The sequence below is a fragment of the Tachysurus vachellii genome, chromosome 22, assembly GCF_030014155.1.
Source record: "Tachysurus vachellii isolate PV-2020 chromosome 22, HZAU_Pvac_v1, whole genome shotgun sequence".
In the NCBI taxonomy this organism is placed as follows: domain Eukaryota; kingdom Metazoa; phylum Chordata; class Actinopteri; order Siluriformes; family Bagridae; genus Tachysurus; species Tachysurus vachellii.
In genome coordinates, this window is record NC_083481.1 from 2,039,280 (window position 1) to 2,054,822 (window position 15,543).

General features: G+C 38.6%; 1 protein-coding gene across 2 annotated transcripts in view; it reads left to right on the top strand.

Annotated features, from left to right (window-relative positions):
* Window positions 1-1,644: 1,644 nt before the first annotated feature.
* LOC132838006 (E3 ubiquitin-protein ligase TRIM62-like) overlaps window positions 1,645-15,543 on the top strand; it is a 44,362-nt gene continuing 30,463 nt past the window's right edge. Inside the window, exons 1-2 of one of the 2 annotated variants that reach the window (XM_060858082.1) lie at window positions 1,645-1,802; window positions 3,243-3,795. In XM_060858082.1, coding sequence (XP_060714065.1) covers window positions 3,382-3,795 — 414 coding nt within the window. In that variant the 5' untranslated portion in view covers window positions 1,645-1,802; window positions 3,243-3,381. The remainder of the gene's footprint in view (window positions 1,803-3,242; window positions 3,796-15,543) is intronic. The other variant, XM_060858083.1, reaches the window with a different exon arrangement.

Genomic DNA, 15,543 nt, shown 5'->3' on the forward strand with positions numbered 1-15,543 from the left:
AGTGTTATTTATGTCTGTATAGTATAGTATAGTATAGTGTTATTTATGTCTGTATTGTATAGTATAGTGTTATTTATGTCTGTATAGTATAGTGTTATTTATGTCTGTATAGTATAGTATAGTGTTATTTATGTGTGTATTGTATAGTATAGTGTTATTTATGTGTGTATTGTATAGTATAGTGTTATTTATGTCTGTATTGTATAGTATAGTGTTATTTATGTCTGTATTGTATAGTATAGTGTTATTTATGGGTGTGTTGTATAGTATAGTGTTATTTATGTCTGTATAGTATAGTATAGTGTTATTTATGTCTGTATAGTATAGTGTTATTTATGTCTGTATTGTATAGTATAGTGTTATTTATGTCTGTATTGTATAGTATAGTGTTATTTATGTCTGTATTGTATAGTATAGTGTTATTTATGTCTGTATTGTATAGTATAGTGTTATTTATGTCTGTATAGTATAGTATAGTGTTATTTATGTCTGTATTGTATAGTATAGTGTTATTTATGTCTGTATTGTATAGTATAGTGTTATTTATGTCTGTATTGTATAGTATAGTGTTATTTATGTCTGTATTGTATTGTATAGTGTTATTTATGTCTGTATAGTATAGTATAGTGTTATTTATGTCTGTATTGTATAGTATAGTGTTATTTATGTCTGTATTGTATAGTATAGTGTTATTTATGTCTGTATTGTATAGTATAGTGTTATTTATGTCTGTATTGTATAGTATAGTGTTATTTATGTCTGTATTGTATTGTATAGTGTTATTTATGTCTGTATAGTATAGTATAGTGTTATTTATGTCTGTATTGTATAGTATAGTGTTATTTATGTCTGTATTGTATAGTATAGTGTTATTTATGTCTGTATTGTATAGTATAGTGTTATTTATGTCTGTATTGTATAGTATAGTGTTATTTATGTCTGCACTTTTGAGAGTCACAAACAGCTGGAACCAAATTACTTGTGTGTGAATACATTTGGCCAATAAACCTGGTTCTGATTATATGCTGATTATATTCTGATAAGGGTGTCTGCTAAATACTGGAAATGTAAGAGCCTATCATTTCCTGATATGGTCATTTTATAATAAAAATGTAATGTAAATGTATTTTCTTGTCTTGGATGTCATGGACTGTGAAAACAGAAATATATTTCAAATGTAAAATTTCAATATATTTCAAATATTTTCTATGATTATATTTTCTTAATTGTATGTAAGAAATTAAAAAGTGTGAGGAACAGAAGTGAAATGAAAAAAATTACATTATTAAACTTATTGTTAGTATGAAATTAAAATTTGCAAAAAATGTATATTTTGATTATGATGTGAATAGAATTTAATTTATGGCAAAATATAAAGAAGCAGCATGAGCCATACCACAGGGTGAATCACAGGGTGGTCCGTTTCTCTACTCGTTCACGTTTACATCATTTCAGAACAAAACGTTCATTTGTGACAAAGAGTTCAAAATAAAAATAAAATGCTCACGAACGAATTGAATATATACTTATAAAAATAATAGATGTACATGTATAAAATCTCTTTACACTTCTAGCTCCCCCTCTAAATGTGCTCCAAGTGGATCGGTCCGTTGCTGTGTTCCGCTGGTTCACAGGCGTCCTCGCGCACTGAGGCTCAGCTGAGCTGTGGGACGCGCGAGCGGCGTCTTTTAACTGAGAGAAAATAAAGTTGGACGAAATTAATAAAATAAGAGAAGGACATTTTTGTGTGGACACCGGGAAAGGAGCGTGTTCGAGGCTGAGACGAAGCAGGACGACTCAGAGTAAGATAAACAGCTGTTGACCGGTTGTTAATTATGAAGCGCTTGTGTTAGCTAGCACTGTTTACATATTAGCATCTGTGCTAACTACTCTATTGAGTTAGCGCTTTGTACATGTGGAATAAAAACAACAAAACACGACGTGACAGTCGGTTTATATCACATGTAGGATTATGGTTAAACTTCTAAAGGGCGCTAGTATTAGCTATCAGTAATAAAAATGTTTGTGTGCGTGTATATATATATATATATATATATATTATATATATATACACACACACACACACACACACACACACACACACACACACACTGTATATTATATATATATATATATATATATATATATATTTTGTGTGTGTGTACATAGTGTATATGTGTGTGTGTACATAGTGTATATGTGTGTGTGTGTGTATATGTATGTGTGTGTGTGTGTGTATATGTGTATATATATATATATATATATATATATATATATATATATATATATATATATATATACACACACACACACACACACACACACTGTATATTATATATATATATATATATTTTGTGTGTGTATACTGTGTGTGTACATAGTGTATATGTGTGTGTGTGTGTATATACATATATTTATATTGTGTGTGTATATAGTGTGTGTGTATATGTATGTGTATATATATATATATATATATATATATATATATATATATATATATATATATATATATATGAATGCATATATGAGAGTGAGAGAACGGTTGTTTATGTAAATTTACTCTCTGGTTTTTATTATGAATTTTATTATTAATATTTGTAAAAGCTCTTCCTCTTGTCCCTGAACCCCACTGGATTACTTCCACATAAACACACATGTCCTCTGTTCTGATTGTCATCACTAAATACTTGTCTTGCAGCAGAATTAAAAGTGAAACCTGTCTCAAACCCAAACTCCCCGTCATCCCATGGCTGTTTAGTGCGCTGTACAATAAAAGCTGTATTTTATCCTGCATGCTCTACTTCTACAGGGACGAATGAGTCATGTGGGATTTCAGATCTGGTTAGAGATGATAGATTTTACGGCCCTCCGGCTTGGTTTAGGGTTTAAAAAAATGCACAGATTTTACTGAATAGTGTAAGAAGGTGAGTCTGGTAAAATATTTGGGGGGGGAAATAGGACTTCTAGCAGAATTTATCCCAGTGGTGCTGATGATATGAAACAGAGATTAAAGAAAGTTAAAAGCTTAAAAATATTCTGTTACTGAACCCTCACTGCATCCCGAAGAGGAGACACAATCTTATGTATCAGTACAATGTTTTCTCTTCATGTACGTCTTTGATTATGATTTATTGACGTGATATGTTTTGCGTGATGCATCCGACTTTAATGTCTTCTCATTTTTCTTTCCTTCCTCCCTTTTTTTTTTCTTTTTTCTAATATAAAATTCAAAACGACTAAAGGATCAATCCTAAAGAACACTGAGAAGTTCCATTAAAACAAAAAACACAAATTTGGTAAAACTTCAAATCCAGAAATCTCTGATTCGCCAGACTCTTGGATCTCTCTGCGAGTGTCACGTTTTCTGACGTCTCCCCGCACATGCAAATGGCGTGTTGTCTGAAGGACGAGCTGCTGTGTTCCATCTGCCTGAGCATTTATCAAGACCCGGTGAGTTTTGGCTGCGAGCACTATTTCTGCCGTAAGTGCATCACGGAGCACTGGAGCAGGCAGGAGCACCACGGCACACGCGACTGCCCTGAGTGCAGGAGGACCTTCACCGACCCGCTGCTCTCGCCCAGCCTCAAGCTGTCCAACATCGTGGAGAGGTATTCGGCCTTCCCGCTCGACGCCATCCTCAACGCCCAGAGGAACACGTACCCCTGCAAGGACCACGAGAAGGTCAAGCTGTTCTGCCTCAACGACAAGAGCCTGGTGTGCTTTTTCTGCGATGAGCCTGCTTTACACGAGCAGCACCAGGTCACCACCATTGACGAGGCTTATGAGGAAATACAGGTCAGGGCTGTTTTTTTTTTCTCTTCTTTCTTTAGACTGCTGGAGGTTTTAACACCACACATGGATATTCAGACACTCGCTCAGGATTTATTTATTCTTCATGATGTGTTGATGTTCACGATGCATCGAGTTACACTTTAATATGAATTATTACAAACTTCTGTGTATAAACGATTAGCACACAACAGCTAAAATACAGAAGGAAAAATACCTTTGTAATCTTTGTTAAAATAACAGTTTAAAAAATACTAAACATATATTTATTATTATTCAGTATTCATTAAAACTTAAACAATGATAAAAAAAAGTGTTTGTAAAGAAAATGTCTTAAAAATAGTTTTTAAAGCGTAGTATATTATAATTAAATGATCAAAATATTTTTATTTTATTTAATATTTAATAATATTTAAATATTATTTAATATTATTTTAGATTGTAATTTAAAATAAATAAAGTAATAAATAGAAAATAATGAACATATTTACATACGTTTAAAAATATACATTCTGTTTAAATTATAAAATGTATAATTGATTATATTTAGTAATATATATTTTTTTTAAATATAAGATGTTTTTAGCATAATTCATAGAGCTCATGAAAAATGTATTTTAACAAATATGTCCAAATATTTAAGGTATTTTTGGTGTAGTGTTTAAACAGTAATAATGATGGGTTTGATGATATAAATTATACGTATAATAAATACACATTTATTGTGTGCATATATTCCACTAAAACAACAGATATATAGAACACATCACACACTGAATGTTCTTTCGTCTGTGAGAATGAAGCTTTGTGTTTAAAGAACTGCACAATTATGGTTTGTTTTCTCATAAATCTCTGTGATCTAACGCTAATCCAGACCACACACACAACACGAAAGCTCACACCGATCCCACTTTTCTCACGGTTTTCATTTATGTTTATCACCTGGGTGGAAACAAACTTTTCCACACGTGGATTACTGAGTTAGAGGAAGTGTTGATGATTTCTCAGTGGATTTGACTGTTTTTGATGCAGAAATCATTATTATTTTACATCCTTAAATTTGAAACCTGTCCGTGATGAACTAAAGAATAAGCTAAACGAGGTGGGCGGAGCCCTGTTTAGCTTTTGAACATGAGGATGTGATCTGTCACTGTAGCACTGTAGGTTCAGTGACATCCATAAATATCTCATTGCTGCTTTAAGAATCAGAAACTTATGTTGTATGATAGTGCTGAAGTTTACACCCTGTGTGTGAGTGTGTGAGTGTGTGTGTGAGTGTGTGAGTGTGTGAGTGTGTGAGTGTGTGTGTGTGTGTGTGTGTGAGTGTGGGTGAGTGTGTGTGGGTGAGTGTGTGTGGGTGAGTGTGTGTGGGTGAGTGTGTGTGGGTGAGTGTGTGTGGGTGAGTGTGTGTGGGTGAGTGTGTGTGGGTGAGTGTGTGTGGGTGAGTGTGTGTGGGGGTGTGTGGGGGTGTGTGTGGGTGTGTGTGGGTGTGTGTGAGACTCCATGCAGTATGCTGATAGGTCACAGTGGTTTAGAGTCAAGAAGCTTTTATTGTCATTACAACCATATATATATATATAGCTGTTGCAGTACACAGTGAAGTAAGACAACGTTTCTCCAGGATTGTGGTGCTACATAAAACACAGACAGAGCTATAAGGACTTAGTAAGTGTCCTAGTCACATAAAGTGCAACTGTGCAACCTGGTGCAAACAGTGCAGGACAAGACAGTGCAGGACAAAAGACAGTGCAGACATAAAAAAATTAAATAAAAAGTGAGGAACAATGAAGCTTTGTCAGAATCAGTGCTGTTCTTGGGATTAACTCAATATGAACCATTATAATTATTACAGCTCGTTTCTGTCAGTGTTCATGTCCTTCAGTTTAGATTTCTTAAGCAAGGTATAAAGAATTGATCTCCAGTCCTTGTTGTTTTGAAAGTCTCTCACTCGACATGTTTGTGCCACAGAAGTAACACTTGATGAGAAACGTTTCATGTTGTATTTGACACTCTTCTTTTTCTTCTTTTAAATCTTATAAAAAGTTCTCAAAGAGAAATCCGAGACGTTTCATCGAGCCTCAGGCGCATCGACTCATTTAATAAAAGTGCAAACCTGGGTGTAGGATCGCGTCTAAAACAAAACCTGCTGTTCTGGCACTTCGTCTTGAAAGCACATTTATCTCAGACTCTTAATGTTTCTTTAAGACTGTTCTATTATTTGGAAATTTAACGCTCACTTTCATAATGTGAACGTAGTTGTCGTGGGAAAACTTCCGATCACATGTAATTATTCAGTTTCTACCTATATATCTATATCTGCCCGGATTCTGTTTGTCGACTTCAGTTCGGCTTTTAATACGATAATTCCGCAAATTTTCCACTCCAATCTCCTAAAGCTCACTATACCCTCTGCCATCTGTCAGTGGATCACCAGGCAGGAAACAACAGGTGAGCCTGGGAGGTGTTGCCTCCAGTATTCGGACAATCCGCACTGGCGTTCCTCAGGGATGTGTCCTCTCCCCACTGCTGTTCTCCCTCTATACCAATGACTGCACTTCAAGTGACCAAACTGTTAAACTCCTGAAATTTGCAGATGATACTACGCTCATCTGTCTCATCCGAGATGCCATCAGTAGGTGAAGCGGCTGGTGCTACGGTGCAGTCAGAACAGCCTAGAGCTAAACACCCTCAAAACTGTGCAGATCATAGTGGACTTTAAGAAAAACCCCTCAACACTACTCCCCCTCACAATATCCAACAGTTTGGTCTGACACAGGAGCTGTTGATGCTGTTCTACACTGCAGTCATCGAATCCGTCCTGTGCACATTCATCACCATCTGGTTTGGAGCAGCAACAAAACAGGACAGGAACAGACTGCAACGCACAGAAAAAATAACTGGTGCCTCCCTGCCCACTCCCCAAGACTTGTACAATACAAGAATCAGAAACCGGGCAGTAAACATCACCACCGACCCTTCATACCCTGGACACCACCTCTTTCAGCTCCTCCCTTCTGGCAGGTGCTACAGAACTTTGCTTACTAAAACTGCCAGAAACAGGAACACATTTGGCCAATAAACCTGATACTGATTCTGATATATTTAATATGTCGATTATGATGGTGGTGTGCTGATGTCATTGTCATGAGGTTACAATGCTGGAAAAAGCTCAGACGGCATTTCCAGCCTTCTCAGATTCTCAAAACCACACCAAACGGTCAAAATAAGAGCCGCTGTTATTCTGCACAGAAAACGTATTCGTGTTTGACTTAATATATTATTAAAATGACACAAATGGATGAAGTACCTCTAATTAAACGGCATGAAAGTTGATATAAGTCAGCAGGTGTTTGTTAGGGTTGGGCGAGATGACAAAAACACCTCCAGCAAAACAGTAGCATGAACATTCACTCAGAGCTGAGGTGGAGTTGAAGTGAAGTTAAAGAGTGAACACACCTTAGATTCAAGTCATAACTCTCTATTGTTTAAAGTTGTCTTGCTTTGAACAAGTAGCAAATGCTACACCGTGAGCCATTACTTTTATAAAAAAATTTGTTTTTGATCTGCTGTCTATAGGAATACAGACGTTTTTGTTTTGAGCGTCTTATTTTCAGGAGCACGTTTGACACCATGCGAGGTCAGTTGATGTCTGAATGCCTCAGTGTAAACCTCAGTATAGAGGTAAGGCCATCCTTAAAAATATTTTGGTTTGAAGTAACAGTTAAAAAAAAAAAAAAAAAAAAAAAAAGGGTTGGTAGTTAGGTCTATATATTTTTTTCAAGATTCAATGTTAAAAAAAAAAAAAAAAAAGTACAATTTTGAAAACACATTACTTGTCCAACGATCGGTAAATTTCCATTCAAAAACGATACACTACCGTTTCTGGGTTGTCTGACTTGTCGTTGTGTTTTGGGATTTGTTAATTTGTTTTGGGATTTGTTAATGTGTTTTGGGATTTGTTAATTTGTTTTGGGATTTGTGTTATACAAAAATAATTTTGTTTCGGATAATGTGTTTTGCACTTCTCGGGCCACCGTACCTTATAATCTTTGGATATACACGTTCATACTGTACAAAGACAGACAAAGTGCCAAAACAGTATAATAATAGGAAATAATAATAAATAAATATAATAATAATAATAATAATAATAATAATAATAATAATAACAATAATAATAATAACAGAAATACAGCAGGGCATGTCAAAGTAAGTAACAGGGTCATTTTATAGACCAAAAATTAAAAGGATGTATCAGCTACTGAACATCTTCCAGAAATCTCCACAAAGAAGACCAAGTTCACCAAAAAGCATCTGATCTTTGATGCAGATCACAAGTTAGTTTTTCCAGAGGTACAAGTGTGGCGACTTGACTTATCCACATATTGACTGAGGGTATCTGAGGAGTTGACCGCAGTAATAATATACATTTTTTCGCTAAGTATATACAAAAGTTCAGTACACTTTCTTTGTCACAGTCAAGGCACAGAGCAGTTTTACAGTTCAGAAGGTAAACGTTTGGAGATAATACAAAAGACTTTCCAATAATCTTCTGAATAATCTTATGGATCTCTTTCCAGTAACTTTTGATTTTATCACAATCCCAAAACACATGCATCACTGTGCCAATGTCCGTCCTACATTTGAAACATAATTGAGAAGAATTGGGGAACATTTTATGAAGTCGAACTGGAGTTAGGTAAGTCCTGTGGATAAATTTATAATTCTGTCCGTGGGCCGATATTGAGACACTTTGGGGAAAACACATGTACAAACAGATAACCACTCCTCATTACTAAAATTTGATCCTAAGTCCTTTTCCCATATTGCCCTCAGAGAATCAAAAGTTGAAGGACCAACATGAGACAGCAAAACATATAACTCAGAGATCTTTTTCTTAAGTGTGAATGAAGAGAGGAGCTGCTTTTCCACTTCTGTGAGATCAAATCGTATATTTCCTTCTTTAGAGTATGACTCTAAAAAGTGCCGTAATTGTAGAAATTTATAAAAATCATTACTGGGCAGGTGAAATTCCTGCTTTAATGACTGAAATGACCTCAATTGACCATTATCAAATAGATGGCCAAACTCAGACACTCCTCATAACCTCTAGGACAGAAGACCAATATTTTGTACGCTTGGGGGGAGGTCAGGGTTGAATATCCTTAATATCCTTCCACAACAAAAGAGTATTTGATACTGTGAAAATATTATTCAGAGATTCCATTTTTTGTATATTATGGATAAATGGCAGTGAGCGTATCAATCCCAGTCCAGTGAGAATCAGATCTGTTAAGAAACCAGTTTAACATGTGTTTGATTTGTGCAGACCAAAAATATAACTGAAAATTAGGGAGCGAAACCCCACCCAATTCCCTTGGTTTCATCAAAACAGAAAGTTTGAGTCTAGGTTTCTTATGATTCCAAATGTACTTTGAAATTGAGGAGTTAATCCTTTTAAAAAAATCTGCACTTAAATAACATGGCAAATTTTGAAACAAAAAATTTAGTCTTGGAAGAATATTCATTCTTATAACATTAGTCCTACCAAAAAAAGAATTTGGAAGAATTGACCAATCTGATAGGTTCTGATTAATTTTCATAATTAACTCGGGATAGTTGGCTTTATACAAATCGGCCAAATTAGGCGTGACATTGATTCCCAAGTATCGAAATCCAGAAGGTGCTAAATTAAAAGGGGTTTTTGTAATGGCTTCGGGGGGAGTGTGCGCAAATACAGTGCCTGAGACTTGTCTAAATTAATCTTATATCCTGAGAAGTTACTATATTTTTCAATTACGGCAAGAATTGTGTCAGTAGAGGTCTCGGGATATTTGAGAGAGAGCAGAACATCATCTGCATAAAGGGATATACGATGTTCCTCTAGACCTATTTTAATTCCATGTATATTAATATTAGTCCTCACAGCAACAGCCAATGGTTCGATAACCAAAGAGAATAACAATGGCGAGAGTGGGCAGCCCTGACGACATCCTCTGCTTATTGCAAATCTGTCAGACAACATTCTGTTAGTGTTAACTTGAGCCATAGGGTTGGAATATAAAAGTTTAACCAAGCCGATGAAATTAGATCCTAGTTCTATTTTTTCTAACACTGCAAAAAGCAAAGGCCATTCCACCCTAACAAACGCCTTTTCAGCGTCAAGAGATACAATGAAGGCAGGTTCCTTGGTAGTGTTCACATGATCAATAATATTCAACACTCTACGAATATTATCAGTGCCATATCTGGACTTCACAAAACCTGTCTGATCTGGGTTGACAATGTAAGGCAAGACAGTTTCGAGCCGGCGAGCTAAAGATTTGGCTATAATTTTATAATCCACATTGAGTAAACTAATTGGGTGATAAGAAGAACAATTCACTGGGTCTTTGTCTTTTTTCAGAAGCAAGCTGATCACCGCCAATGACCAGGATTCAGGCATAGAATTTGAATCTAGAGTACTATTTATTGCTTGCATTAAAATTGGACAAAGCTCGGGCCAGAATTGCTTATAGAACTCTAACGGAAACCCGTCTGGGCCGGGAGCTTTACCAGTTGGCATAGATTGTATAGATTGCCAAATTTCTTCCTTAGTAAAAGGGGCATTTAAAAAAAGCTCTAGTATCTTCCGAAATGCTAGGACCTCACTTAGAAAATTCTGCAAATCTTCACTGGAGCCGCTGGACCCAGCTGTATAAAGAGTTTTGTCCAAGGGGTCAAAGGTCCCTCTGCCTTCAAATGTTTTAACTGCTTTTATGGTTCTTTCATTCTGCTCTTTTTTTTTTAGATGATACGCCAAAAGGCGTGTTTCCAAATTCGTAATAACGCTGTTTACTGAAAAATAATAGTTTTTTAACATGTTCTGTATGATCTAGATTAAGTTTGGCTCTGGATTTATTTAACAAAATCCAATTATCTTGATTTGGGAGTCTTTTTATGTTGTTTTTCCAAAAAGTATACTTCAGCTTCTAATTCTTTCCTTCTTTGGGTTCTAAGTTTCTTCATCAAAGAAGCATAAGCAATAAGGTGGCCTCGCAGCGTGGCTTTGGCAGCATCCCATTTTACCGCAGGGGAAACTGGTGAATTTTGATTGTCCTGCCAATATTGAATTATTTTCTGTTTAAAGTTAGAGTTTAAAGAGTGAAAGTTAGTACTGCTTAAGAAAGAAGTGTTACATTTCCAGTAGGATGAATTCTGAATTGATATACTAATATCTATCTCTAAATAAACAGGACCATGGTCAGATAACACAATAGGGCCAACATAACAAGAACTCACACGATGTATACATTCATAATTTATGAAAAAATAATCCAGTCTTGAATAGAAATTATGAGAGTGAGAATAAAAAGTATAATCTCTGTCTTTAGGATGCAGATTTTTAAGTGTTGCGCAAAATATGTGAGGATTTACAGCTAATTGAGGTCTGGGGTGCTGATTTTCCAAATTTCCATCAAGTACGCAATTGAAATCACCTCCCAAAAAAACAATGTTTTTGCAATACTGGTTAAATTGTAAGACCGCATATGAAATAAAATTAGGGCAATCTGTATTTGAGGTGTATACATTTCCTACAGTAATGTGTCTTCCAAGAATTAAACCTGAAATCAACACAAATCGTCCTTCGGAATCATATTCTACATGCTTGAGAATGAATGGGATGTTTTTATGAATAAGGATTGCAGTTCCCCTACTGTTTGACATGTATGAGGAAAAATAAATCTGACCAACCCAATCTCTCTTTAACTTCATACTGTATGTTCTTTATCAGATAAATGAGTTTCCTGTAGCAGCGTGATAGATATATGTTCTTTTTTAAGGAATGTTAAATTTTTCTTCCTTTTAATTACATGGCCCATGCCCTTTACGTTCCAAGTTACTAATTTAAGTGTGTTCAGCATACAGAAAGTGTAGAGTCATAAGAGTAACGTGCAGAGTTATACAACAGATTATGCCAGTATGAGATGCCAGTATGAGATACCAAATGCAAACTGAAGAGTACCACAAAGAGAACACAAATCAAACCCGAAAAGCCCATCCCCCCAAGACCCCATCCCCAAACGATGAGGCACAGATGATATCAAGAACTCACAAAATAACACAAGGTGCCTTGAAACAGCCAATAACATACCACCAAGTTAAACGGCCGCGTCACGACCCGCTCCACTAACGAGTAATATACCAAACATAAAATAGTGATATATGAAACCATTGGAATAATAATTATTAAAATAAACAAATTTTTAAATTTGAATTAAAAAAATAGAAAACTACCCTTTCATAACCGCCACGTATAGATAATATTCGAAACCTTACAAACCTACGTGGGGGCAATAACATTTTGGGTTACCTTAAAGAGATATTTTGTATATGTCCAATGCAATCATCAGTTTTTTTTTCCTCCGAGAATCAAGTGCAGACCTCAAACAGAAATCAAAATTAATCGTCCAGAGAATCAAGGAAAGCCTTCACTGACTTCGGATCGTTGAACAGTGTAATCTTTCCGCTGTGCAGACACCTGAGTCTGGCTAGATAGGCGAATGCCCGATATACACGATAGACCCACGGTCGCGAACTCGTGGCACTTCCGCAGCAAGCCAGCTGATAAATCTGAGTAGAACCGAAGCTCCGAGCCATTGTTAGTAACAGTCTTCTTCATGGCTACTTTCAGAATTTCTTCTTTATCAGTAAACCGTAGGAACCGAACTAAAATACTTATCGGAGCTGAGTTCGGATTGTTAGATGTGAAGGTAAGATCGGTGAGCCCTCTCGATGTCCAATGCAGGAAAGTCAACAGGCAGATCTAGCCATTTAGGGATCATGTCTCGCAGAAACGCTGAGAATGAGCCGGAGCCTTCCGACCTCTCAGGCAGACCCACTATTTTCAGATTCTTGCGACGGCCTCTGTTTTCAAGATCATCTACCTTTGCCTGTAGCTGAAACACCGTCTCCTTCAGTCTGGTCAGTTGCCCTTCAGTAGATGCTGCCGAATCTTCGGCGGATGAAATCCTCCGTTTGGCCTCATCTAAGCGAGTTTCAGCGCCCGTAACTCTCTCGGTGAGGGCAGCAAATGAATTCTGGAGACAAGACACAGAGTTGGCTATCCCCTCCAGACGGCTATTAATTCCATCGAGGCATGATCCATTGGCCTTTATTTCTGACAAAATTAGCGACATATCTAGAGGAGATTCGGCCGCGGTAACGTACGCTTCAGCCAAAGGCGCTTGGTGAGTAGGCCTCTTCTTGTCTTTTTCTTTAGCTTTTTGTGAACGCGTCGAGCCAAAAATGGGAAAATCTTTATCAGAAGGTGTGTCTGACATCGTTGTAAACCCGATCAACGAAATAAAATAAGAAATCAGAGGAGAAAGATGTAAGTTATTTGTAAATTATAGCAGAGCTAAGAACTCAGGCAGGCATCTCACTCTGGGTCATGTGACGCCCCTCAACAAGAATATTTTTAAGGATGGCCTAATTGGTGCAGTATGCCTCAGTTGTCAGACAATGCGTTGGTCTCTTTAGAGACGCCGTCCACAGGGAGCGTTCCAGACCTTATGTTTCCTTTACTTGGTTTTGTGACTCCTTCCCGGCACTTCAGGAGGCTCTGATGTAGGCACAGAGGCCCTTCATCGGCATCGAAACGATCCCCGTGAGGAAGCGAGCGCTCTGTCTGGCCAAGCACATACTTCAAACCACAAAGAGCAAATTGGCAGCAAATTCCTGAGCAGCTGCTCTTGGCTCCTAATGAGATATAATTGGCTCCTAATAATTTATCCTCACTAAAGCCGTTTCTGCCCATCGAGATGTGTTCATTTCTGAGCCTGGCTTCATCAGACAAGAGAGGCAACAGGGGTCATGGCAGGTGGGTTATACACCACTTAACCGCAGTGAGGTCACTTCCTGTTGTAGTTCTCTTTCCTATGCTGATCAGTGATGTGTGTGTTGTAAGAGTTTGCCTTTTTTTCAGGATTTTCCAGTTGCCAAATTTTGCATCTCGCTTCATGCTATTAAATACATCCACGTAAATAATTAATCATCCAGTTTCTGAATGTTACTGATTATTTTAGCTTGATTGAGGCTCATAGTCTATTTCAGCAGAAAAGAAAGTGGTAAATTGTAACAGAAAAGTGTGTGTGTGTGTGTGTGTGTTAAATGATCATCCGTAAATCATCACCGCTGCCATGCCAAAACTCCATAAAAAGCAAAGATCAACGAGGACACTAAATCTTCCTCCTTTTATAGGGTGATATTACTTTTGTTTTGATCAAGTGCCATAATTTATCTAAAATATATAAATGATTTAAACTGTATGAAATTGTAATAACTCATTATTTGATTCAAAGGCGATCAGTTGGGCGAGTCTGCGTACAATTTATGAATAAATTCGTTCCTATAGTGTGAACACCTCCCCTGTGGGGGGTTGTGTAGTGTGAGCATTTTCGCTGTGGGGGGTTGCATAGTGTGAGCACTTTCCCTGTGGGGGGTTGCGTAGTGTGAACACCTCCCCTGTGGGGGGTTGCGTAGTGTGAACACCTCCCCTGTGGGGGGTTGCGTAGTGTGAACACCTCCCCTGTGGGGGGTTGCGTAGTGTGAACACCTCCCCTGTGGGGGGTTGCGTAGTGTGAACACTTTCCCTGTGGGCGGTTGCGTAGTGTGAACACCTCCCCTGTGGGGGGTTGCGTAGTGTGAACACTTTCCCTGTGGGCGGTTGTGTAGTGTGAACACCTCCCCTGTGGGGGGTTGCGTAGTGTGAACACCTCCCCTGTGGGGGGTTGCGTAGTGTGAACACCTCCCCTGTGGGGGGTTGCGTAGTGTGAACACCTCCCCTGTGGGGGGTTGCGTAGTGTGAACACTTTCCCTGTGGGCGGTTGCGTAGTGTGAACACCTCCCCTGTGGGGGGTTGCGTAGTGTGAACACTTTCCCTGTGGGCGGTTGTGTAGTGTGAACACCTCCCCTGTGGGGGGTTGCGTAGTGTGAACACCTCCCCTGTGGGGGGTTGCGTAGTGTGAACACCTCCCCTGTGGGGGGTTGCGTAGTGTGAACACCTCCCCTGTGGGGGGTTGCGTAGTGTGAACACCTCCCCTGTGGGGGGTTGCGTAGTGTGAACACTTTCCCTGTGGGCGGTTGCGTAGTGTGAACACTTTCCCTGTGGGCGGTTGCGTAGTGTGAACACTTTCCCTGTGGGCGGTTGCGTAGTGTGAACACTTTCCCTGTGGGCGGTTGCGTAGTGTGAACACCTCCCCTGTGGGGGGTTGCGTAGTGTGAACACTTTCCCTGTGGGGGGTTGCGTAGTGTGAACACCTCCCCTGTGGGGGGTTGCGTAGTGTGAACACCTCCCCTGTGGGGGGTTGCGTAGTGTGAACACTTCCCCTGTGGGGGGTTGCGTAGTGTGAACACTTTCCCTGTGGGCGGTTGCGTAGTGTGAACACCTCCCCTGTGGGGGGTTGCGTAGTGTGAACACTTTCCCTGTGGGCGGTTGCGTAGTGTGAACACCTCCCCTGTGGGGGGTTGCGTAGTGTGAACACTTTCCCTGTGGGCGGTTGCGTAGTGTGAACACCTCCCCTGTGGGGGGTTGTGTAGTGTGAACACCTCCCCTGTGGGGGGTTGCGTAGTGTGAACACTTTCCCTGTGGGCGGTTGCGTAGTGTGAACACCTCCCCTGTGGGGGGTTGCGTAGTGTGAACACTTTCCCTGTGGGCGGTTGCGTAGTGTGAACACCTCCCCTGTGGGGGGTTGCGTAGTGTGAACACTTTCC